Here is a 25,842-nt window from a genome sequence, read left to right as displayed (position 1 = left end):
TTTTCTAAGGCTGCCTCTCCTAGTTTCTGACTTTGTTTTGTGACCATCCTGTTTTTCACTCTTCTACTTGCCTCCCAAACACAGGTACTGCACGTCAAAATCCTCCATCCTCTACTCCAAATGGCAGTGCCATGGGAATAACTGCAACATCTCTGCCAGTCCCAATCCTCCTACTAATCTTGAGCCCCAAATTTAAAACTATGGGAACCAAGAAAACATATGTCACCCACTGGCACAAACTTCAGTTTGGAAAGGGCAAGAAGAGACATTTAGAAAGGTAGGAAGAAGAGACACTGAGGAGGAGCTCACACACCAGGGAGGGTCAGTGAAGGTCATCAAGGAAAGAGGTAACCTGACCAAAGTAATGTTTGCAGATTAGGCTGGCAAGATTGTGAAGGATGGATCCAAAAACAGAAATGGAGTCAAGGAAGATAACTTTGTTCAGTTTTGGGAAATAAAACTAGGCACTAGCGTGGCAACAGTGGGAAAAGAAAGGATGAAGTTTTGTGAGTGTTTTGGAGATGAATGAACAACTGAAAATCAGCTGTTGAGGCCCTCTCTCATCAGTCTCTAAAAAGGCATCTTATTCTTCCACTGTCCCTGCATGGGGCCAGGCAGTGGTATTAGAAACATGATCCATATTGTTCCTGCTGTGAAGGAACACACAGGCTAAGTGGGGAAGACAGGAAAACAAAGGCAGCCTTTTTTAAAAAGGTCACAGAGCAGTAAGTAAAGTAAGTCACCTAATGACAAACACCTTAGAAGGGTGTGTTAAGAGCCCCTACCAAAAATCACAAAGTAAACAGTTTACCAGGGAAGAAAAGTAATGCTGGGAGGGCCTCCCCAGTGGCGCAGTGGTTGAGCACTGGGTTGCGAAGCTGCCCGCCGCCTCTGCGGTGCCATTTTTCGATCCCCGGCTGCTCCCCGGCCACCGGAGGAGGGTCCCACATGGCGCGCAGACCTCTCTTGCCGCCCGCTGCTCCCCTCAGCAGTGTACTTCGGTCCTTCTGCCTGCTCTGCTCCCCGCTCCCGTGCTTCTGACTGTACCCAGTGCATGTATAAATAAACAAACAAACAAACAAATAAATACATGCCTCTTTAAAAAAAAAGAAAAAGAAAAGTAACGCTGGGTAAAGAATGAGGTACTTCACATTAACTCTGGAATAACTACACAGCAAAAAAGACAGAAGATTCCAAATAGTCATCGTCCAAGATCTCTAATTATCAGGGTTACATATAGAACATTCAATTTAGGCATCCAATCTAGTCTGCTTTCACGCACAAAGCAAGTATACATAAATGTCTAAAGAATAAGGGTGGGATAACAGAATTCGCTTTCCCTCTTTGCATATATAGCCTTACCACTGAAATCCTGATGCTTTTATGAGCTAAGACTTTAAGGCAAGTCAACTGGGCAATTTACTAAAAATGCATATTCCCCAGTTTCATCCTTACAAATTTTGATTTAGAAATCTGTATTTTCAAGCAACTATTCAGGTAATTCTGATGCAGGTAAGTATCTATAGGGCATAATTTTAAATATTTTTAAAAGTTTAGAGTGACAAAAAATAAAAGCAAAAATCCTATGACAATCTCAGGCAAAATAAACTTAACAGGGGAAAGCCCAATATAGCAATTTTTTCAAAGGAGTATATAAAGGCAAGATTTATTCCTTTAATTTATATTTTCATGATTCTTTGCCATAAAAGTTGACTGAAATTTCTTCTGTGTTTTCTGAGAGCAAAAACCTAAGTTTTCAGGGATTAAAGAATAGTTTTGCTTAAGTCTGTCCTGAGACCACAATTTCCCTAAACTTGGTGGAGCATTATTCTTGGCTTTGCAAATGTGATTAACAACAAATCCACCTCTGAACCTAAGCAAAGGTCATACCCGTAACAGCTTGGCTGATGCCTCTCATGGGATGAAATATGATGCCAATGAGTCCAAAGTTACCAACTCTGTCAAGGCTCACATGTGTTGCTCTGTCCCTATGTCCCACAAGGATGGAAGTCAAAGCCCATACAGTCACCAGCACCTCATATACTCTTATCTAATCTTGTATACAACAGACTGCAAGGCTGTGTTGGGCTGCTAATTTATTGGCTCAGACTGCTTTTTATATGTTTTGGCACTGAACTATTATTTCCACAAGGCAAAGTGGATGAGTTTCCATGATGTCAGATCAGAAGGAAGTTCCTCAATATAATAGGCAGGTCACTGCTATCCTTCCGGTGCGCTAAAAAAACGGAAGACAGTGAATGATTTCTAAATATAAAGAGTCATAAAATCTCAGAATTAATAAGGGGAAAATACACCAACTTAGAATTCAGAGATATGTTCACTCAGCCCAATTCATGTGTCCTTTACAAAACAGTTTTGTGACCTCAGATAACTTCCAGCCTTAAGTCAAGAAACTCGAGGTCTCAGAGGTCCATTTAAGCATCTAAAATTTATGATTTTATGACTCTTTCCATCAAAAATCTTCTTTAATCCCAAGTGAGAAGGGCATGCTTCAAGCCTGCAACTGACCTGCCCCAAACCCACAGGGTCAGTCTGTGGAGCAGTCAGTGCAGGAATCTATGTATCACTTAGCAGTCTCTGAAGAGCACTCCAAAAACACCACGAAAAGTGGATGTGGACAGTTCCCACTGCAAATATGGGAATGGTTTCACTAGAGAGATGGTTATAACAGCTGAATAACAGAAAATAATAACCATGGTCTACCACATCTATGAAAAGAACAAGCACATATATATGAAAGAGAAGCAAAAAAGTTTAAGACAATCTTATATAGGAAAAATTCAGAATAAAGAAAAGCTTATCAACTCAATTTCTTTAAAGATTTATTTATTTATGCATACAAGAGCTGGGGTGCAGGCCAGAGATGCGGGAGGTGAGAGGACTCACCAGAGACAGAGTGGAGAGCAGAAGGAACGGGCAGAGTGACAGAAATACACTACTGAAGGGAGCAGCGGGCGAGACAGAGGAAGTCTACTTTCACCATATGGGTCACCTCCCTGGCCGGGGATTGAACCATGCTGCAGTGGCTGTGGATAGCTTCACAGTGCTGCGACTTAACCCCTTGAGCCACCAGGGAGGTCCTCAAGTCAATTTTTAAAGTTTGGGCTTTTTCACAAATTAGGAAAAGACTATGATATTCCATAGTAGTAGCAGAGCAGTTTCTACAAATGAAAAATACCAGAGCACAGTCTGAGGATTAAAACTTAAAGCCCAGAAAATGTCTAAGACTGTCCCAAGGTCGTGAGGCTAAAAGGCTAGGTGAACATTATACCAGGCTTCTGATTTCTGGTTGGATGTTTTCCCAATACAGAGCTGTCTTCCCAAATAAGCAGTTCTCATCTTTGTTGTAATGACCTCCAGGCAAGAAGACTCTGCAGTCTCATCTGTAATCAATTCCGGAGTCTATCCTTTCCTACCTTCAATGGTTTCCTTAACATAAGTAACTAAACAACTCTTCTGATAATTTTACCCATTTCTTCCTATTGATTAAAAAAAAAAAAAAACTAATGGCTTACACCTACTATTAACCAGGCACTTTTAACCATGATCTATATACTCTGAAGTTTTAAAAAAGGGTGTGCCTATGAGAGAAGGGGGAGCAGGAGGGAATTATGTATACGCCTTTTTTTGCGTACCTGATTACTCAGATTGGGCAAAACTGGAAGGCCCCTCACAAGCCTTGCTACGGCTTAGAAAAAATATTTTGAAACTGCAAATCTGTGAAACTGCAAATCAGAAAAAAGTTAAATTTATACAGGTGTACCCTGACCACTCTACCCATCTCCAGATTACAATGCTCAAGAGGAAGAGGGAAGATACACTAAAAACGTGACTTCTGTAGAAGCCAGCCTCTTTCAGAATCTCATGCCACTCTATAAACTGTCCCAAATTTTAAAGCATTTTAATTCTATAAAATCCATGAGTTTGAACCCATATTATCTCCCAAGAAATGACTCGTGTATATAAACCAAAGTGAGGAACACCCACAAAGAACTGAACAAAGAAACAGAATCTCAAAATTATGGAAGGAATGGCTGCAACAAATTTGCAAATAGCAACAGTCACGCTTAATGTAAATGTAATGAGGTCACCAAATTAAAGACAGAGGGCCATGAAGCACACCTGAACACCAAAGACAAACAACGGCTCAGAGTGAAGGGTTTATCCTGCACAGGATAGAGCATTCTTGGCTGGCAGCTTATATCTTTAAGTAGTCTGATCTCGTCATTCTGTTCTCTCCTTGCCCATACTACTTCGTCAAAGAAATTATGTATTATTCTGTTCAGGGTTCCTTTATAAGTTACCTGCTGGATTCCCTCTGTGGCTGTCACCTGCGGCCATGAATGCAGAAGGCATTGGGAACATGGGCTCAGGGTACGCGTTGCCAGATGGGGGATACCTGGTGCATGGTGTGGGCATGTGTGAGTGTGCGCCCATGAGCCCGGAGGCTGAGGCTATAAGGACTGCGTCACACAGGTGACAGCTGCATCAGGGACCGCCTATGTGAGGACAAGTGACGGCTGCAAGGGGAAGCCCAGAGGAAAGAGCATATAAAGATTCGCAGGGGGCCCAAGCTGTGTCTCCCTGCTGGCTTCTTTCCCCTGCGTACTATTAAAAAATATGTGGGGATGATGCCAAGGGCTCCAAGGGCTCCAAGTTTCTCTTTTAAGCTGCCTGCACTGACGGTGAACCTACCCAGCCTGGGATGGTTGCAAAACAGTCATTTTGTTTAGCACCTTTGTTCTTTGAGTTCAGTAACTTGTATATAACTTCTTTTATATACCTTCGATCAGCTTTTGTGAGTTTTCTTCCATTTATTTGAATTTCTTTTTTATGACAATTCTGAGCTCTGTGTCTGATAGGAAATACAGACCTTTCATGTCTTTGTGATTAGATTCTGGAGATTTGTTCTCTTCCTGTGGTTTAATATTCCCCTGAGGATTCCTTTTTCCATTTGTTACATTTTCCAACTCCCCATTTTTTTGCTTTCTGGGCCCCCCTGCTGTTGGTGCGGTTTCTGTTGGGTGTGACTCCATCCCCACCCTGGGACCAGGGGTCTTATAGGTGCTGCATGCCTCTGCTGCCACCTTAGGGCACTGGGTCTTCCACACTGTCACAAGGATGACCCCTTTCCCAGCTCTGGACCACAAGTGGCCTTCGGACTGCACACCTCTCGGCTGCTTTGGGACGCTGTGCCTGTCACTATTTCTTGAACATCCACTAGCATCAGTACTGCGCTAAAAGCTAGTACATATAATGGAACATACGATGGACTTGGCCTCCGCCCCACAGATACAAGAGGACACTCTTATCTGTACCTCCATGCCTAGTAAGCTCATCCTTTCCACTTCATCAAAATTTGACTTTGTTTCCCAGTATCAACTCAAGCCTTCACCATACTACTGATCTCACACTTGGTCTTCCTGCTCCAAGATGAATCATGTGGCTGGCACAATTCATATGACACTACCTGTGGGTGCCCATGACATTCCTCTTCAGTTACCTTAATTTAGGAATGGATATAAAGCAAACAGGAACAGCATTTACCAATACTCAGTGAATGTCAATCCACTTGCCTCTTCCAAATTCTTATATAATAAAAGTAGCTTATTTTGTGAATTTTCATGTGCATTATATTTCCCACATAAACACTCTTTTCTCTGAGGAGCAAGCACTGCTATTCTTCCCCATGCATTTTGTAGCCCTATAATCTGCACATTTTCAGTATCTACTGAATGAAAAAAAAACTTTCATCATCCATTCTAAAATTTGGAGAATTCTGTCCCAACCAGTATTAAAGTTTTGTATATATCTGTTCCCACAATTTTAACTTAATAATTTATATTATAATATAGACATAGCATATAAAAAGATTATCCACATCTTTTCATCAGGAGAATGAAAATTAAAACAACATTAAGCCACCAATGCACATATATTAAAATGATTAATTCCAAACACCGACAATATACCAAATGCTGGTAAGGACACGGAACAACAGCCTCAGTCACTGCTGGTGGGAATGCGAATTGGTATAGGCATTTTGGAGATCACCTTAAAAACTAATCATGCCCTTATACTATCTAGCAATCATGCTTCTTGGTATTAACACAAAGAAGTTGAAAACATGTCTACGCAAAAACCTGCATATAGAACCAAAAATGCCAAAACTTGAAAGAAGCCAAATTGTCATTCACAGGGGACAATTTGTCAGTCCCTGCCTGCTTAATAATACAGGGCAAGCCCCAAAAGCAGATGTACACAGGGATTGAGGAAAAGGAGAACAAAGAGAGAAGAAAAACTTTATTGGCTGGCATACAAAAGGATGTGTGTCCTACTAGCAGACAGATCAGATGAGCAGAGCCCAGGGTACAATAAGAAGACAACAAAAAAGAGGTTCAGTTCACCCACGTTCAGTCTCCTGAAGATGCCCATGGCAATTGTGCTCCACCTGCTAGTTCCTAGCAGAACCCATTCAGGGAGTCAGGGGTAGAGTCCCTTCGCTTAGGATAGATAAAGAAATTATGGAAAATATACACAATGGCATACATAGCGATTAAAAAGATGAAACTGTCATTTGGGACAAAATGGATGGACTTTGAGGTAATTATGTTGAGTGAAATAAGTCAAAAAGTGAAAGATATGGGATGGTTTCACTCCTCTGTGGAATATAAATAATGAAAAAATCTACACAGGCAATATACCGTAGGAATAAATTTTGAACTCATTGAAAAAATATCATGGTTACCAGCGGGAACAGGGGCAAGGAGAAGAGGGATGGGGGTGGGTGGCAAATGAGGTACTGGCAGAGGTAGTTTGGTGGAGGGTGAGTGAAGAATTCGCACATAGGGAAGAGTAAATGTAACCTCCCCTCCCAAAAAAAGTAAAAATTAAAAGAAAAAAAGATGTGGCATAAATACACAATGCAATGCTATCAGCTATAAAAAAAAATGATAAAGATGAAATCTTGCCGTGTGTGAAGACATGGATGGAACAGGAAGGGATTATACTAAGTGAAATAAGTCAGAAAGAGAAAGACAAAACACCTGTTGATTTCACTGATATGTGGACTATAAAGAAACAAAACAAAGGAAAAGATAAAACAACAACAACAAAAAAAAAACTAGGTATCTGACTACAAAAATGAGACTACCAGAATGGTAGCTACTAGAAGTAGTAAGCAAAGGAGGGAAGGAACCTGGACTATGATGAAGATTCATTGGTGACTTGGTGTGATCACATCCATGTGAAGAGGTGAATCTATACCTCTTATGATATACAGTGTTATTCACTGTTACTTCAATGAAAATAGAAGGGGGTGAAAAACCTACGAACTAGAGAAGATTTTCAAAATTAGATAGCATCCTAACAAAAGTGTGAATGAAAAAAGGTTTCCTTTTGACACAAATGTAAAATAAGCAACCCATTTTCAATACTGTGGAACCACAATGAAAGCACTGACCACAGAAAACCGGCTAAATCCAGTATAAGATCCATGAACAACACATCATTGTGCTTAGATGGGGCCTTCAGTATCAGAGAGGGCAGCAGTACTAACCTAGGGCAGGAACACAAGAGTCCTGTCCTCAACCAGTGATGACACATTTGCAGCCCAGGAACTGGGTTTAAGCAAGGCAACAGAAAGTGTGTGGGGAACCACAGGCAGAGAGAATGATAGTAGACCTACAGACTTGTCAGATGAGCTTCAACTCTCTCCATGGAGGCCTCTTTAAGAACTCACCCCAGGACAGGGTGAGGAGGGAAAAAAATCACCCCAGTGTCAACCCAAGAAAGTCAAATATCAAATACACAACATTCTGGGTCACTTTATTTTTGTCCTGCAGAGAATAGAAAGAAGGCAAACAAAATATCTATGAATATGAAGATGCTATCTTAAAATCACCTTTGTGTAAAGACTAACCTTAAAATGTGTCTCACTCTGGCAAACAACCTTTCACAAATGCTAACTCCGAGAGTACATGGGTCCAACCTTGATGAAGGGGAAAGGGAATGGGGAACAGTGAGCCCTTGGCAGTATTACCAAAACAAAACTCTAAATATATATGCCTACCCTTTGACTTAGAAATTCTAATTCTTGAAATTTCCTCAGGAACAAAGCAAAGATGCAACCCCAAAATGTATGCATATGATTTATCTTTTTAAAATTGCATGTAAATAAAAACTATATGTAACACTAAAAAATGATAAATAGGGATTAGATAAGTAAACAATGGCAGGTACATAAAACAGACTACCACACTGTTAAAAATGAGATGTAAGTATATTTATTATCATGGAAAAGTATATGTGAAAAAAATTAAGTTTTAAAATGATACTCAAATACTATCTTCTGAGACAGCCTAGGTAAAAGAAATTGAAAACCGGCATTATAAGAGTTGCCCCAAATCCTGTCTGGACAGGTAGACTAAATCATAGACTGGCAAGCCCTGTCCCAACATCCAGTCCAAATAATCTGGTCTACCACACTGACCGTAAGGCATCACAATAGACCATAAGCATCAGAATAATTATCTCACAATCTCTTGAAGAGAGAAGGTCGAAAGCCTGCGTGCACAGTTGGAATGTAAGCCGTATGCCAATTCTCGGGCACAGTTCAACCCAAATCAAGAACACTTAAACTGGCATTCAAAGTAGACCCCTCTAGTAACCCGCAATGATAGCCCGTTATCTATGCTGTCTAATAACAATAGCCACTCGCCACACATTGCGACTACATTTATATTCTTTAAAATTAAAGAAAATTTAAAATTCAGTTCTTCATTCACTCTAGACACATTTCAGTGCTCAATAGCCACATATGGAAGAGTTCTATCACCATGAAAAACTTGACTGGTAAGCACTGCCCTACAACAAAGGGAAAATGGTAGGCGCAAAGATGATAAAATGGAGCTTAACTAATAAATAATGGGACGTGCAGACCAAGCTTCCAGGTTAGTGCCCACACTAGGATATACTATAGCCTATATATCTACTGCTGAATCCTGGAATTCTTTCATGTGGTAATAAAATGTCACTAATAATTTATAATAAATATAAGCCAAGATGCATCTAAGCATTATCTTTTCAAGCTGAAATCTGCAAATGCTAAACTTAGCCTACTTAGTCCACATCTACTGCACAAATAAAAGTTCTGCATCATTCTTTGGAAATGAACTCATTCTGAGTTCATTTCGAAAATAAATCTCATTTGTTAAATTTAGATGCAAATCAGTACTCAAGCGTTTGATCATTCAACTTATATATGAAGCCCCAAATCACATGCTTTTGGCAAAATAAAAGATTCTAATCTATTCTCAAGAGGCATATGATTGCCACCATCCAATCAAGAAAACAAACGTATAACAAGAAAATAAATGTATAACGATACTATGATTTATAATAAATATACATACATTTGGTCATCTATATGAAAACTACTTCTCATGTATATTTTGGTCTTCACATACAATTCTTGATTCATACATATATAGCTCCCCAAAATCCTTGAAATTTCCTAAGGGTTGAACACATTGAAGGTATACTTAGCTATATTTATAAAGTATCTACTGGAAAGCACATAAAAATGGGGGTTGGTTGCCGTGTGATTAGATTCCAATCTCACCCCTTGACTTCCTGGGAGGGGAGAAGGGCAAGAGGTTGACTTCAACAGCTGATGGTCAATGGTTTAATCAATCATGCCGATGTAATGAATCTTTAATAAAAGTCCCAAGAGGAATGGTTTCAGAAAGTTTCCAGGTTAGCTAACGTGAAGATTTGGGGAGAACGACACAAATGGAGGAGGCAAGGAGGCGCTGCACCTTTCCCCCATACCTTGCCCTATGCGTCTTTCCATTTGTTGATTTGTATCTTTGCAATAAATGGGTGATATGGTGAGTAACCAGATTTCCTGATTTCTGTGTGCTTTTCTCAAAAAACAATCAAAAATTAAATTAACCCTGACAAGTGTGTTCCTGTAACCTCTTATTTATAGTCAATCATTCAAACACACTGATAATAATCTGAGCTTGCAATGGATATGTGAAGATTGAAGAGATCAGCCTGTAGCTAGCTGGTCAGAAACCCAGGTAATGGCTAGGGCTTGTCTGGGGCTTTAGATCAGTGTTCTGAAATAGGGGACAGTCCTTTTTTTTTTTTTTTTTTGTGGGACCCTCGCCGGCGGCCAGGGAACGGCCCAGCAGCCCAGCGCTCAACCTCTGCGCCACCAGGGAAGGCCCTAGGGGACAGTCTTAAGCCCTTAACCTGCAGAACCTGAGGCTATCTCCAGGTATATAGTGTCAAAATTCAGCTGAATTCCCAGACACCCTCTGCTGTTGTTTGAGAATTGGTTGTTGGTATGCAGAAGCCTCCATACACACTACACACCCAAGCTGGCAACTGGTTTCAGGGACAAAATTCCAAAACTAAAGAAATTTTATAACATTTTTAGAAAGCCAGAGACCTCATTTAGATACATGGAATAAAATAATGCATGCAAACTGCTATCTATATGTATCTACACATGTAGATATATAACACAGAAAAAGAACAAATCTGCATTTACTAAACACTAATACAGCATCTTCATCCTGCAACACATCAATTCATGTTTTCAGGTTAAATTACATGAACAAGGAATTCGACCATCCACAGAGAAAGAATCTCTACCTGGTCCCTACAACAGACAAATTTTCTATCAGGTTTTATAATAAACTAATAGTAGATGATAATAATTTTTAACTTCTTATTTTGAAACAAATTTTAGGTTACAGAAGAACTATAAAATAGCCCAGCGTTCCCATATAGCCTTTTTCATAGGTTCCCAAGGTTAATAATAAACACACAGGTCAGTTTTCAAACTAACATTAAAACTATTAACAAAAGATGTATTTACATTAATAGCCATTTTCTTTCTAGCTAATATTAAAATGGCAATTGCTAACCATAAAGATTATTAGGAGCAAAAAAAAAAAAATTTAGCTACCTCAAAACCCAGATAAATAAACCAAAAACAGAGATGAGGTAGGTAATCCAGCAGCAGGCAATCTTGACAGTAACAGCATACAGATGAGGGAGAACTTTAGTTTTGGTTACTTATTAGTATGTGATTTTTTATTCCCGAAGTGCAACTTTTTTTTTTTTTCAATTGATAGCAGGAAGCACAGACATGTCTCATTTGTCAAGTGTAAAAGAAATGACTCCCAGTTTTGTTTTACTTTATGCTATTTAGGCTGCAATTTTTAAAAAGGGAGTCAATCACTCTTTGCTACAAAGTCTTTATATCATAAAGACAAATTAAACATAAATACAGGTGTGTGTGTGTGTTTCTTTCATATCAAATTTATGTTGCTCTTGCTTTCAATACAAAATGTCCTCCAGTAAAGATAATCAATGTCCGACAGGAAAGATAAACTATCTTATTTATACTTCATAAACCTCATCAGTTCACTAAACACTGCCAGTTAAGTTTGAGATAAAAGTATAAAGCCCTATGATAAAAATCTTTCACCAGCATTTGGAATTTTCCACCTTCCAAGGAGCAAATGTCCTAAGTTCCATTTAAGACTGACTATTAATATAGATTGAATAGCTTGTTTCAAAGACATACACATGGTGGTCTTGGACACCACCAGCAATAACAGAAAATTTCAACACTTTGACTACAAGGACCCAATTCTCACTTAGAACCATTCCCCAAGGAAGATTTATAGTGCCTTTGCTTTGGTAAATATCTCAATTTGTAAAGAAGATGATTTCCTAAGCTGCAATAAAAATAAAGAAGAGGCTAACCTATAAAGAATCAAAGTTTTTTAAAAAACACTAAAACAGTACTGGAAAAAAATGAAGTATAAAAACAGAATTCAGAGAAGTGGAATGCGTAATACAAAAACAAATTTAGGTAATGTTACAAATAAAGGCAATTTTCAAGTAAGAATTCAAAACTCTAGAAATAAACACATCTCTTACTGTTTACACTACTATGATTATGATATCAAAAATCATCCTAATGGTTAATTTAACCCATCAACCATATTTTTAAATTTAGTTATATGCATAACATTATGTTTAAACAAATTAAAAACACTGCTCTGATGGTCAAAAAGCAACCTCTTGATTTATCTAATTACATATGAGACAAACAGGACATAAAATTCAGTCAACTTTCTATTACTGCTGTTAATGTAGAAAAATGCTATCTTCAATAGCTTTAAGACCAAAATAATCAAAAAGCAGTATTTGTTAAAGTTGAGTATTTGAATTTCAGCCCCACTGGCTACTACTCTTATTCAGATGGATGTGAACTGTAGTTGAAGAGGCTGAAAGACCAGAAGTCATATGAGAAACAAGATTACAGGACCCCAAATTACTGAAAGCTGCTGTAAACACACATTAGCATCATGTAAATTGACTATAATTTTGTATCATTCTATCATATCTTTTTGACACCCTTTTTGACACCAGTCTGGTGATGAGAACATTCAGATCTTTTTGTATTACCAGAATTAGAAAATTAAATTCTTAACAGGAATATATTAGGAAGAGTTTTGCAGAAGCTATCACTTAACATTGACAAAGATTGTATAAAACTGTCTAAACCCTCAAATTTTACCCTCTCCCTCCTCAAAACCAATTTTTCCTCCTCACTTTTCAATTTCTATTCATCTAGTCCCCAAAGAGGCAGGGTCAACTCTGAACTCTCCCTCTATCTTACAGCTTTTAGGCACACAATTATATTGTGACCTCATCATTCTTTCAACAATGATTTCATACGTACTCAGTGTCGGGAGGGATGGAAAATACGAAAACTTTTTTCAAACGCCTTGTTCAACATCTGAACAGGACTACAGTGCAGCGTGGCTTCCCTAACTTCCTTTCCAACCCAGACCTTCTCCATGAACTCATGCAACTGATCTCATTAGCTCCATCTTTCCCGCCCCATTTATCAACAGTTTCCATTATCTTTAACATACTAATCCTGAGGCTACTTTGATCAGGAAAGCCTGACACTCCTTAATGTGGCACTCAGGGAACTATAATACATGAAGTCATCAGACTCAACACTTGTCCAATCTATTCCAGTCTTTTCTGAGTAAACACTCCATTCACCATGACCCAAGTAAATCCTGTAATTTCCCACCTCTAGGCAGTCATTCCACTCTGCCTGAAATGTTCTCATGTTCTTCTATCCACAATAACCACTGGCCACTCCAGTGGCTCTAGATACATCAAGGACAGCCTGACCTAGGATACTCAAGCAAATATCATCTATGAATTTAGATTAGATATAAAGAGTAGGAGAGACCAAAAAAGGACCCTAAGAACAAACTGATCACACAATAGCTAACTATAGAACAGATCTGTAGGCAGGTTGGGCAGGACAATGGGAACTACAGCAGATAGGTGAGTGACAGTCAAAGGTGATTAAGACTATTTTTGTGTAGAGTTATCAATCTCACTACAAAGTGAAAGGGGTACACAAGAGTGGCTCCCCCATGGCTCCTCGCTGACCATGCACTAAACCACAAGGGGCCACTAAGAGACTTTCTTAGTCCATTGCACTGCAATAACAAAATAGCACACACAGGGTGGGTAATAAACAACAGAAATTTATTTTGCACATTTCTGGACGTTGGAAGGACAAAATAAGGGGGCCAGGATGGTTAGTTGAGAGACCTCTTTGGGGTTACAGAATTTTCACTATACTATCACGTGGTGGAAGAAGCAAGCAATCTCTCTGGAGTTTTTTTTAACGTTATATTACCACAAAAAAAGGCTCCACCCTGTAGGGTAAATGATATTCAGGCTTTTCTGCTCTCTGCCATTAGGATTGCCCTGCCTGATAGGGCATCTGCAGTTGTTACATTGTTGTAAGTTGTATTGTTTACTTCTGTGGGCCATAGGAGCAGTATTGATATATTCGCCAAGAGAAGCAGAGACAGAAAAAAGAGGCAGGCGAGAGAAAGGGAGAAGTAATGCCTGAGTGACCCAGAGTGAAGACTTGCCAGGGGCTTGGAGGCCTTGTGGCCCCTGGGGCACCCCTGCCTGCCATGTACCTGGTTGCTGCACTACATGTAAAAGCTCAATAAAAGCCTGAGAAAGCCACGGAGGGCTCCAGGACTCTCCTTTACCCAGTATGCTTGGATCATAGACAATCTGCTCAGTGGCCCATCCTGCCATTACAGCCCTCGTGACTTAAGCAACTTCCAAAGGTCGTACACTCTAATATTATCACATTGGGCATTAGGATATCAACATATGGCTCTGAAAAGACACAAACGTTCATCCCATACCAGAGACCATCTCCTGTCAGCCCCCCAGCTCTCTAGCGGCTCCCTTGACACAGGTTCTCTCTGCCTCCTCAGTGCTGGTGAAACACGGGATTTCTGCACAATTTTCCACACCACCCAGAATAGAGTTCCAGACTGAAAATCCACTTATTTGGGATTCAGTCTATGCTTCTTGGCAGCAGTGTTTAAGGGAAGAAAATTAAATGATTTTTGAATTTGAGTAAAGAAATTATACAACTTCAACTTTACGGTGCTCAAAGAAAGGTAGCCTGTCATCCATTGTCAGAATTTCAGTCCAAGTCTTTTCTATCTTGGTTAGGAGGCTAGTTGAAAAGGGGGCCAGGATGGTTAGTTGAGAAACCTCTTTGAGGTTACAGGGTCTCCCCGGTGGCGCAGCGGTTGAGCGCTGGGTTGAGCGCTGGGTTGCGAAGCTGCCGCAGCCTCTGCAGCGCCTGTTCAATCCCCGGCTGCTCCCAGGCCACATAGAATTTACAATGTAACCTTGTCAAAACTGGCGGAGGAAGGCCTGGGCAAGTTTGAAGTCAAAGGTGCCTCCCTTAGCCGTACAGGCTGATGTCCATGAAGTCCTAACCTGGGGCCTTGCACTTGTGAAAGTGACAGAGAGAGCAGAACCAGTAGGTCTGTACTCTGCCTCTCTCACCTTAAATTCTGGAGCCAACAGGACAATGGTTCTCAAGAAGAATCTTGGAGGGTGGCACTGTCTGGAGACATTTTTGATTATTATGACCAGGGGTGAAGAGATACTACTGTATTTAGTGGGTAGAGGAAAGGATGCTACAAAATATCCTACAACAGAGTAGTCACCACCAGCAACAGAGAGTCATCCTGCCAATATGTCAGTAATGCCCATGTTGAGAAACCCTGCTACAGTTTTAAGGATTCCTGCTTTATTAAAAATGTCCCTGACTTTCACACCAAGAAACACTCAGTAAATAGACTTTCATGCATGAGTATGGTTAATTGGAACAGAAACCCACTTATGAAGGTAAGTTTGGGGAATAAAAATCTTAAAGTACATAATCAATTTATGTCTGTCCTTCTCTACAGGACATCAACATTGTAGTTTAACACCATGACTTAAACAATGTTAATTAAGGCTAGACACAGATGGCATGGGGAAAACACCCTTGTCTGTCATGGAAACTGAGGACCCAGGAGACTGGGCGGCAAGAATAAGGCCACACTAAGTTATGCCTAAATGGAGTTAACAGGCTGTCATCTGGCAGGTTGCTGGCCATGCTCACCATCTACATGATCCCTCCTATCTGACTTTCACTTCAGACACAGGTTTTCTCACACAAGGACCATGTATTCCTGTCACTTCCTCTTCTTATTCCTGTCATGATACCATTTTATAAATACTCTGGACACAAGAATAAATTTCATTTTAAAAAACCTAACTTAGGCTTCAATAAGTATTCTTTTCAGAACATTATTAAAGGCAAGAAAAATCTGTGCTGTTATCTCCAGTCTCCTGGTTTCATGTCAGAAGTCTACAGAGCCTCACACCAACAGACCTTCCCCACTGACTGAAATCACTGCCAGACTTGCTGTCCAGACCAAATCATTCTTAAGGATACAGATGCACCAAATATCACCAATGATAAAAACAAATGATGCACTTCTGATGCCTTTTTTTTTTTTTTTTTTTTTTTTTGCTTCTTGATGCTTTACCTGCTTTCACAACATGCACCTTCTTGCACTGGTTCCACCCTGACTCATCCCATGCTAGCAAAGCTGCCATGGTTCTTCCTCACCCACTTTGTGCAATTCCTCCACTTCCAATCTCCAAAGACTGCCACCATGAGGTTAAGCAGAAGCCCTCTTGCTGCAGAACAGAATTCTACAAACAACCAAGTGTGCTTGCAGAACACAAGCTATATGACCTAACAGAAACAGTCATCTATAATCACAGGTGTCAGAAAGAATGCAAGCCAATGGTTTGCAAAGCAAGATCATGCTTGTTACCCCTTAAATGAATCCCTGTGTTATGGTAAAGTTACACTTTTGGAAATCAGCTTTGCTAGGCTTCCTCCAGAACTGCCTACAAAATTATAAGAAATGGAAAATTAGACACTCGATTTACAGAAAAGTCAAATACATACTAAAAAAGTAAAGTGCATAAACTATCTTTTCAACAACATCAACTTTAATTTTCAGAAGACAGAAGGCAACCTCTAATGCTACATAAATTCTTTTCAGGAAAAGGGTTAACAACTACACATTAAAATAAAGTCCATCGTTTACACACAGCTTGAAGGGAAAAAACGGCTGTGGAAAAATAAGATTATCCATATAAACTGACAAAACGATACTATAAATGAAAGTGATCCTCGATGAATCTATAGGTGTGAAATTTTTAAAGTTATATTAAACACAGAATCATGATTTTGTTTCTCATCCTAGACTTCGGCAATTTTATGCAGAGTCCTAACATCTGCACTTTCCAAGCAACTATACAAAGTGCATCCACATCTAAAAGCCAGAAATAATTTAATGGCCATTTATGATCATAGTTAACGGAAAAGCTGTAATCAACTAATATTCTGAAAGAGTCAAGGGTTCATTAATGGACAGAATTATAAATTTGGAGTAAAATATTGTCTTCACAGGCAAAGGAAAGATTTCTCAATGTATGTATCTGTGCATTAATTCTCCTGATTGATGTTAAATTTGCAAAATATGACACCAAATATAATGAAAATATATTAAATAACCTTTTTCCCCTTTCTTCCCACCAAGAACAGAAGCATCTATACACAGGAAAGAACTAGCTTATACCAAAATTGTAAGCCCTGTATTAACAGTTTTGTAACATTAAGTATGAATTCCACACGGAGTATTTTCTATTCACTCTCCTTACAGTCAGGTCTATGATCACAGGTGTCTGAAGTGGTTTGCATTTCACCATCCAAGGAAGATTTGTGCAAGGCACTCCAAGCCCACTGTTAAGAACATTAACTGCAGTTGCGAACAATTAATGTTAGTGTATTCCAGCTGCGTTACTCTCAGTGCCAGGAGCCAAATGACATGTATACAGTTGCTGGCACATCTCTGAGAAAGACATATCTGTGAGATCTAATGAAGTCCCCCATACATTTTGAGTAGGGGATAAAGATCACAAAATAATGGCCCAGGAATTAAAGTTACATATCCTACATAAAGTATCTATAAAGTAATGAAACCATGTCAAAATAATTTATCAAAACAGCATAAAACTATGAGAGCAAGAGATGCTATCACCACGACTGCCTAAATATTTTGTAAGTACGTTTTAAAGAATTGCCTTTCAATTCAATTTTTGAGCCATACTAAAAACCAAATTAAAAAAAAAAACAGAACACTTTCTTTACAAAGCCAAAGCTAATGCATAGCGTGTCAATATTCTGTCAAAGATGAAGTAAAAAAGATTTCAAGGTTTTCCACACAAGCGTTTAAAAGCAACCTTCCTGGCAAGGAAAAAGATGCCAGGAGTACAGCAGTTTAGAGTTGACCGACCCCTGAGAGAATCTCCCTTCTCAAGAATCACCAAGTGACTTGCCAGGCAAATCTTGATGATCTGAGGAATTTGCCAATTTGTGTGTTGTCTAACTAACAAGACTCACTTTTAGCTTTAGCACATTCCTTTCCTACAAGCTGGCAGATAGGTAAGAAACCCACAGAAATAGTACAGGAAGAGAACCACAGGGAGCAACTACAATCAGCACAAGTGGCCGAGAAAGGGAACAGAGAAATGAGTTAGGTATGTCCCGAGCACTGCACAACTATGCATCCAGCCAGTCAGATATTCTAGAAGAAAGAGGTACAAATAGTCTCCAATATCTTGCTTAGGGTTACCTGAACTCACTGCTCAATCCATTAATTCCCCTTTATTTAAAGAAGTCTTTTAATATCATAAAGCACATGTATGCATTCATGAAAACCTTATTCTTTGATTTAAAAAAAAAAAAAAAAAGGCCGTGGTTTCAGCCTCCATCTGAGGATCCAAGATTCTGGGAGCAGGCATCCTGGGTGGGCTTTGTTATTCCCCAGAGTCAGAAAAAGCTTTTCCAAATACTTAACCCATTGCTCTCTGTGTGGCCTCTCACTGTGTTGCTTTGGAAAGATGCAACCCAGAAGAGCAATAAATGCTAGAAAGATTAGCGGGTCCACTGCAAACTCTACTGCCAGTTATTGATAGCTTCCCATTCAAAGGTCATACAGTTCTGTATAACCTCATCCCACCCGGTTCTAAAATTTCAATTCTCTTGGTACCACCCTGAACGTGGCATTGATATCTTTCTTAGGTGAGTCACTTAGGCTTCTAGCTTCTCTGGCTACAGAAAGCTCAAACATATTCTGTTTTAGGTCTTGAAAACACTTCATATTTAATGTAAGAAAATCTACCTGAGTACTACTTCATGATGACATAATCATTTAGTACTTTTTGATTAATTAAGCATTTAGCTTCATCTTGATGCTCCATTTTAGTTACCTCAGGGTATAGGCATGGCAGTATTTTTAAACATGGAGGAAAGTAAACCTCCACAAGACACAAGCCCCACAGTACACATGGAGCCACATCTGGAACACAAGTGTTTTTATTACTGGGCTCTTGCTCTTTGCCTTCCACCAACTTCATAAGAGCTAAAGGCAGCTCCTGTAAATCCCAAAAGCCCTCTCTGAATTTACCCTCCTTGAGCCTCTTTCGCAGGAAATAAATATTGAGTCTCAGAGCCAGATTGAAAATGGTGTCCTGACCAAGACTCCCAGCAACAAACTACTCAACATTCAAGATGATGCAAAGGCTGCAAGGAAATTAAACTTTCTATCCCTCTTCAAGCTACAAGCTGAAAATGATACTGAAACCATGAGAGGGGCTTATATCACCACCCCGCTTCCTTAAAGTTAAGTCCAATATGACAGGCCTGGAGCTAAATCTGACCTTGTGATTAAATAAAACAGAATTTCCAAGTGACTCAACATGTCTTGCCTCATTTTTTCTCCTTTTGATTATGTCCTTTCCTGCACGGGGATGGACTGAATCTTTGTGCTAGTTTCATCCGGCCAGAAATGTGAAAGTAATTAATCTCCTTAGATAATATACACAGTTAGTTTTGTAGAAAAGGGGGAGAAAAATCTACCACTTCACAAAATTATTTAATCTTCACTCCTCTCAAGAAGCGTAAGAAAAATAAAATCCTAATTACAAAGTACTGCTAGCCAAAAGCATACAGGAAATGACAATCTCTTGTAACAAAGTGGGTGTGGCATCAGGAAGGTTATGCTTGATAAGATCTGCTTTTCAGAGCACTCCCTGAAAAAATTAAATAGATAATGCAGGCAAGTATAATTACTTGCACAGTAAATCCGACTGCCTCGTCCATGATTTGCATGACCTGAGCCAGTCACTGCACTTCTCCAAGATTCAGTTTCCTTCCGTATAAAGAGAGGGTGTGAGAACAAATGGCTCACTGATTCTAAATTAGAGAGGAGGATAAATAAGAGGTGGGTCATGAAGTCATCGGTGCTTTGGAGAATGGCTCTCTCAGCAAATCTTTAAACAGTCTTTCTCAACATGGCTAATAGGCAGTCATTGCATGCTTGGTCAGTGTCTTCACAAATCTTACAGGCAGCATGGCTAATAAATCCTATAGCCTGAATGAAAGTCCACAGGCATGCTTTTGGTCACTGGACCAAGAGTGTTAAGGAGGGACTGAGACTCAAGAAAAAGTTGAGCAAGTTGTAGATGCCCAAAGAAACCAAGAACAATAATTCACACTATAGACAACAAACACTTGGATTTTAAACCACTTATTTGTCACCCCACAACAGGGAGTGTACTTGTCCCAGTTATTCTTCTTTTACCTACAGTGGAACCCAGAGTCTGGCTACAGGAAGCCCAAACATTGTTTGTTGTATGTACTTGTTGTTTAACACAAGAAAACCAACATGAGTGGCTATGTTCATAACTGACATGCTTACCTACTACTTCTCATGTATTAACCAACTGTCCTTCATTTTGACCCTCAAGGACTTAAGGCCACAGTTTAAAGCCATGTGAAAGGACAAAAGAGTGAATACACACATTGTTAAACAGATTTCCAGGAGCCAAGGTTTTCTTTCAGTTTGGGTGTGGGTGTTTTTGGATTTTGTTTCATTTGAGTTTTTTTCATGGGTTTCATTTTCAGGACTTCACCCTATCTGCTACCTCTCAGGTTACAATGCAAACAAAACCAAAAAGTTTTGCATTTACTCTAGTGTAATCATTACAACTTTTGTTCATTCTCTTCCCACCCCCAGCCCCCGCCTACCTTTTCTCACCCAATAAATATTGATATTCTGACTCAGGTAAGAATTAGCTTCAGTCCTTCACTCAACAAAAATGTACAATTTTTAAAACATCATGCACTGCTCAAGATACTTGGGATATATTTGTGAACAAAATGAAAAAATGTCCTAATGTAACTTACATGCCATTAGGTAGAAATTGTTATCATTATATATTTGTACTCTCATATAATGTATTATAGGTGATAAGGAATAAAGAAACAGTAGTGCAAATAATGCATTACTTGGATTGTGGATTAGGTGGCAAGACAGGTGTTAAAATGGGCGATTACAAGGTCTCAATGACTTGAACCAAGACTGCAGGCGCTGAGGGAGCTAACCATGAAGATACACAAAAGCCAAGGGATAGAGCAAAGGTTCTGGGATGACAGTATGTCTGACGTGTTCAAGGAACAGCACTGCAGGAAGTCAGTGTGGCTGCAGTAAGCTATCTAGAGAGTGAGTTAGTAGGGCAGACAGATCACAAAGAAACTTGGAATTCACTAAGGACTCCACTGTAAAAGTGCATTGTAAGGTTTTGCCTCAATGAGAAATAAGGAGTCACTGCATTTTTAAGCAAAGTTTTTAAATGGAAAGTTTTTAAAAAGGATCTCACCAAGGCTGCTGTGTTGAGAAGTCTGTAATGGGTAAGGTTCGAAAAAAGGAGATCACTTAGGCTAGCAAAGATGATGGCTGCTTACATCAGAAAAGGAGTAGGTGACCTTTGAGAAGTGGTCAAACTGTGGATACAATGTTGAAGGTAAAGAGTCATGCTTTTCTAGCAGATTGAATATGACATGCAAGAGAAATTGGATTGTCAAGGATGACAGATGATATACAAAGGATGAAGTTACTATCAATCATTGTGAGCAAAACCCCAGTGTCACACTATGGTTCAGATGTTACAGGTATTCTGATTTATTTAGTCTCACTGAATTTCAAATTCTCTTTAGTCCATCCCCTTTCTCCTCTTCCCACAGACACCAGCTAACTAGAGATGCCCAGTCTGCTGCAAAGCAATGAAGATCTTTCTCTGAAAAACTACAGATACAACTGCAATGACAACAGACCCCATACCACAGAAGGCAACCCAGACTAGTTTATGTTGATGGCTACTCAAGAAATGTGGCAAGTTTCTAATGCTGTATACAGGCAGAATGAACAAGTCATTTCTCCTTTTTTGTCTCATTTCTTTGTCTTCAAGTAAGGCTACTATTACCCTTAAGGGTTATTTTGTACTAAATGAAGAGATGTGAAGCACTTAGAGCAGCATCTGGCACAGAGAAAACCTTAAATAAGGGTTACAATTATTACCATCGTTGTGGTTAAGTGTTTTTGTTATTTCTCAATCTCAATGATTTTGTGAGAAATTATATCTGAGGAACTGATGAGTATAATATAAATTTCAAAAACATAAATAACCTAAGATACACTGGCTCTGAGTACAAAACAGCACCAGTTCACTGCAGGTGTCACAGGAAACCTAACTCCCTTAACTTGGTCATTCAAATTCTGCAGGACAAACACTACCTATTATATGTTAAGTCAGGGAAAACGTGGATACACACCTCCTATCTCTATGACTCAAAGAAACTGACCTATCCAGAAGTCCCATGAGCTTCTCTGAAACTTTTAATTCTGGTTGTCTGAGAGAGTTTTCAAGATATAAAAAAGCACTTCAGCTTTTGTTATATATTAGAATCAAGAATTCCTGAGAGGTAATTTTAAAATGTTTACTAATCATCTATCAATGTAACTCAGAAGTTAAAGTATAGATGTAGATCTGCCTATATTTAAATCTGTTTTCTCCTCCCAGCCTCTGATACTCAATGAATTTCTACTGAAAACACCTGAAAAGCAGGTAACACTTTCAAGATTTCAACTACTCAGGGATTCTCAACCCTAGTTGCATCTTAGAATTACCTGGAGAGCTTTGAACTTACTAATGCTTAGACAGTTGGTCTAACTGAAACCAATGCTGTGAATCGCTGAATTCGGGAGACAGAAAGAACACTGTTTAAATGGTGAATTATTATTTCTGAGTTTAAACTAGTATCCTGTGAACTGTGTTCTGAGGTATAAGGACACTAGAGCATAGATTATAAACTCCCTAAACCTGCTCTATAGTCTCTTTAACTATCCTGAATCTCCAAACCAAGAGTTGTAGACTTTCAAATGTTTTCTCAAAAAAATCACCAAAACGTAGGCATTTTTTTCAAATGAAAGACACAATACTCTTCTATTTTTCCTCGAGTAAAATTCTTAAGACTTAGGTCTTAGTGCCAAATAGCTGGTTACATTTCTTTATTCCTTGTTTCCTTACTATAATAGTAAGCGTCATTATAAACATAACATTTGTACCCAATATTAGTTCACAAAATAAATGAGAAATTATTTCCAAATGTTTGCCTGTCAACACTGGGAAGACTGGGTAATGGCTTTCTATAATAAACTCATTCATTCATTTAAAATACAATGCTTAATTATGTGCTAGATATTACTTGGGACTGTACGGTGATCAAGACAGACCTGGTCTAAACATCCTTCAATGTGACTTTAAATGTGCAACTGTCAAAATAAAGTATGGTTGTAGTTCAAATACATGGGGAGTAGGTAATAATTTAAGTCTAAAAATACGAACACTTGATATCATATAGAACCATAATTTACTAAGTGCTTACTCTAAACCAAATGCTGTAACAAGTCTCTATATGATACTCATTTAATAAAGTTGCTGTCCTAGAGATTAACTATCTAGAAAATATTAAGGGAGGTCACACAATGAGAAAACTCTGTCCTGTAATACAGTTTAAATTTGGCTTTCTATACTGGAGGGAATGCACCAATCTAAAGCTGACAATGGAGAACTGGAAAAGAATTATGTCCATTCATACAAGAACTTCTTTTTTAATCAGATTAGCTCAACTACATCAACTGTGAGATTTTTGGGAAAATGAAGTCAAGTTGCCATAAAAAGCAACTCTCTCCCATTTCAAATTCCTTTAAGTTGAAATTATGAAAACTGCACTTCAAGCACAATACACAGGCTGCCCATCTGAAGCTATCACTAAGCCACATAAAACAGTACTAGTTATCATACTGTAAGACTAACAAAACACACTCTACTGGGTACTTGTGATCAGCCCTTTAACTTCCTTTAAAAACGCTAGTCCAGGACCTCCCCGGTGGCGCAGAGGTTGAGCGCTGGGTTTCGAAGCTGCCCGCAGCCTCTACAGCGCCAGTTCAATCCCCGCTGCTCCCGGCCACTGGAGGAGGGTCCCACATGGCACGCAGACCTCTCCTGCCGCCCGCTGCTCCCCTCAGCAGTGTACTTCGGTCCTTCTGCCTGCTCTGCTCCCCGCTCTGGCTCTGGTGAATTCTCTCACCCTCCCGCGCTTCTGACTGTACCCAGTGCTTGTAAAAATAAATAAATAAATAAATCTTTAAAAAAAAAAAAACGCTAGTCCAAACCTAGTGACTCCCATAAATCAGGAATTCACAGAATTGAATTCAGCCCCAAGAAAAAACGTGATGACATAACCAAAGCAGTTTCCAATTTTGATAGTACCCTAAAATAAGCATTCAGATGAGCGAGAAGCTACTTGACTCCAATCTCTCGACCCTCCCCCTTGCCCCCCCAAAAAAATCCTTTCATCTTTTTAAGTTTTTAACGGAAATGAGGGTGGAGGACAGTCAAGTGAGGTCAACGTGTAAGTTTCCCCGGCGCTGGCACAGACCCACCCTATTCTTCAACTCCTGGAAGAGACCGTGACACCCAAAGGAGAATTTGCGCCTCAGCTCTGCCAGCGTCTCCTAGACCCTCGCCTCCGAAAGGCCCCACAAGCTCACCCTGGTCGCTCCTAACTTAGCTTGTGGCTCCATCAGACAATCGCCTGGAATCCCCGGCTCTGAGGCCGCCCGCGCCCGGGGAACTGGGGACCGGCGCACGGACCGGGTCTGATCCCGTCACCTCGCGGCCCGCACCCCGCGCTCCGCGCTGCTCCAGGCGCCCGCCAGCAAAGTTTCCCGCCGGGGGCACACGCCAGGGGGCTGCTGGACGGCAGCGTGGCCGCGAACGCCCCGACCCCGGGCACGACCACCCCAGCCTCGCCCGGTCCTGGGGACAGGCTGGGCGGGACGCAAAGGCAGCCCGGCCGGACAGACGCGCGGGGCCAGCGCAGCGCGGAGGCGGGCGGTGCGGGGTGCCTGGAGGGCGAGACGGGCCCCCGCCCGCCGCGGGGCCCGGCCGCGGCGGCCTCACCGTCTATGTTCTCCCGGTCGCTGATGTGCTGCAGGTTGCAGCCGGTGTCCTCGCGGCTGAGGTCCGTGTCGGGCCGGTAGGACTCCAGCCGGGAGTGTGCATTCCTCCGGAGCTTGGGGCTGGATGACACGCAGCACGAGGTAGTGTTCCCCATCTTCGGCGGCCCCCGGTCTCCTGCCGTTCGGGCCTTCCACGCCGTCCCCGGGCGCGGGGCGCGGGCGGGCGGGCGCGGGGCGCGGGCGGCCGGGGCGTGGAGGGGAGGCCCGCCCGCGCGCCGCCGCGGGAGGAGGCGGAAGCCGCGGCCGTGCCCCGGGTCAGCAGCGGCGGCGGCGGCGGGGCCTCGCCATGGGCGGCGGCGACGGGCGACCCTGCCTCAGCGCGCTCGCCCCGGCGGGGCGCGGCCGTGCGCGGCGGAGGAGCGCGGCCGGCGAGCCCCGATCACCCCGCCGCGGCCATGGCGGGCGCGCCGCGCAGGCCGCCTCCCCCCGCGCTTCCCACAGACTCCCGGCTCCCTGAGGCGCGCCGCGGCGGCCGCGGGCCCGGCGAGAGGTTCCGGTTCAGGAGCGGACGCGCGCGCGGGCGGGCGGCGGGGCAGCCGGCGGGCGCGGCCGTCGGCCGGGGCGAGAGGCGCGGGCCGCCTGCAGAGACGCTGGGCGCCCTCCCCGGCGCCCGCCCCCGCCGCAGCCCCCGCCCCGCCGCGTCGCCGCCTCTTCCCTCTGCCCTGGAAGCAGATGCGCGGCGGAGGAGGGAGGTCCCGGCGGGCGCGGCCCAAGCGAGGGTGGGGGTCGGGCCCGCGGGCTGCGCCGCCGCGGGCGTTGGGGAGCCGTTCGCGACGTCACCCGCAGCCCCGCGTCCGGTCCCGGCCCCCTGCGGGGCTCCGCGGCCTCCGCCCCGGCCAAACGCCGGGACGCGAGGGGCGTGCGGCGGCCTGCGGCGCGCCCGGGC

General features: G+C 41.5%; 1 protein-coding gene across 2 annotated transcripts in view; it reads right to left on the bottom strand.

The window, feature by feature from the left end:
• The window catches only part of CCNY (cyclin Y), a gene marked incomplete at both ends in the record, with an annotated part of 163,865 nt that extends 138,814 nt beyond the window's left edge, over window positions 1-25,051 (bottom strand). For both annotated transcript variants that reach the window (XM_084253749.1, XM_084253750.1), the window contains one exon: window positions 24,898-25,051. In XM_084253749.1, the coding sequence (XP_084109875.1) occupies window positions 24,898-25,051 (154 nt within the window). The remainder of the gene's footprint in view (window positions 1-24,897) is intronic.
• Between the last annotated feature and the right edge of the window lie 791 nt (window positions 25,052-25,842).

The sequence above is a fragment of the Talpa europaea genome (assembly GCF_964194135.1).
Source record: "Talpa europaea genome assembly, chromosome: 14".
NCBI classification, from domain to species: Eukaryota; Metazoa; Chordata; class Mammalia; order Eulipotyphla; family Talpidae; genus Talpa; species Talpa europaea.
Note: the sequence above shows the minus strand (reverse complement) of the source record. Positions and strands in the feature narration are given on the sequence as shown.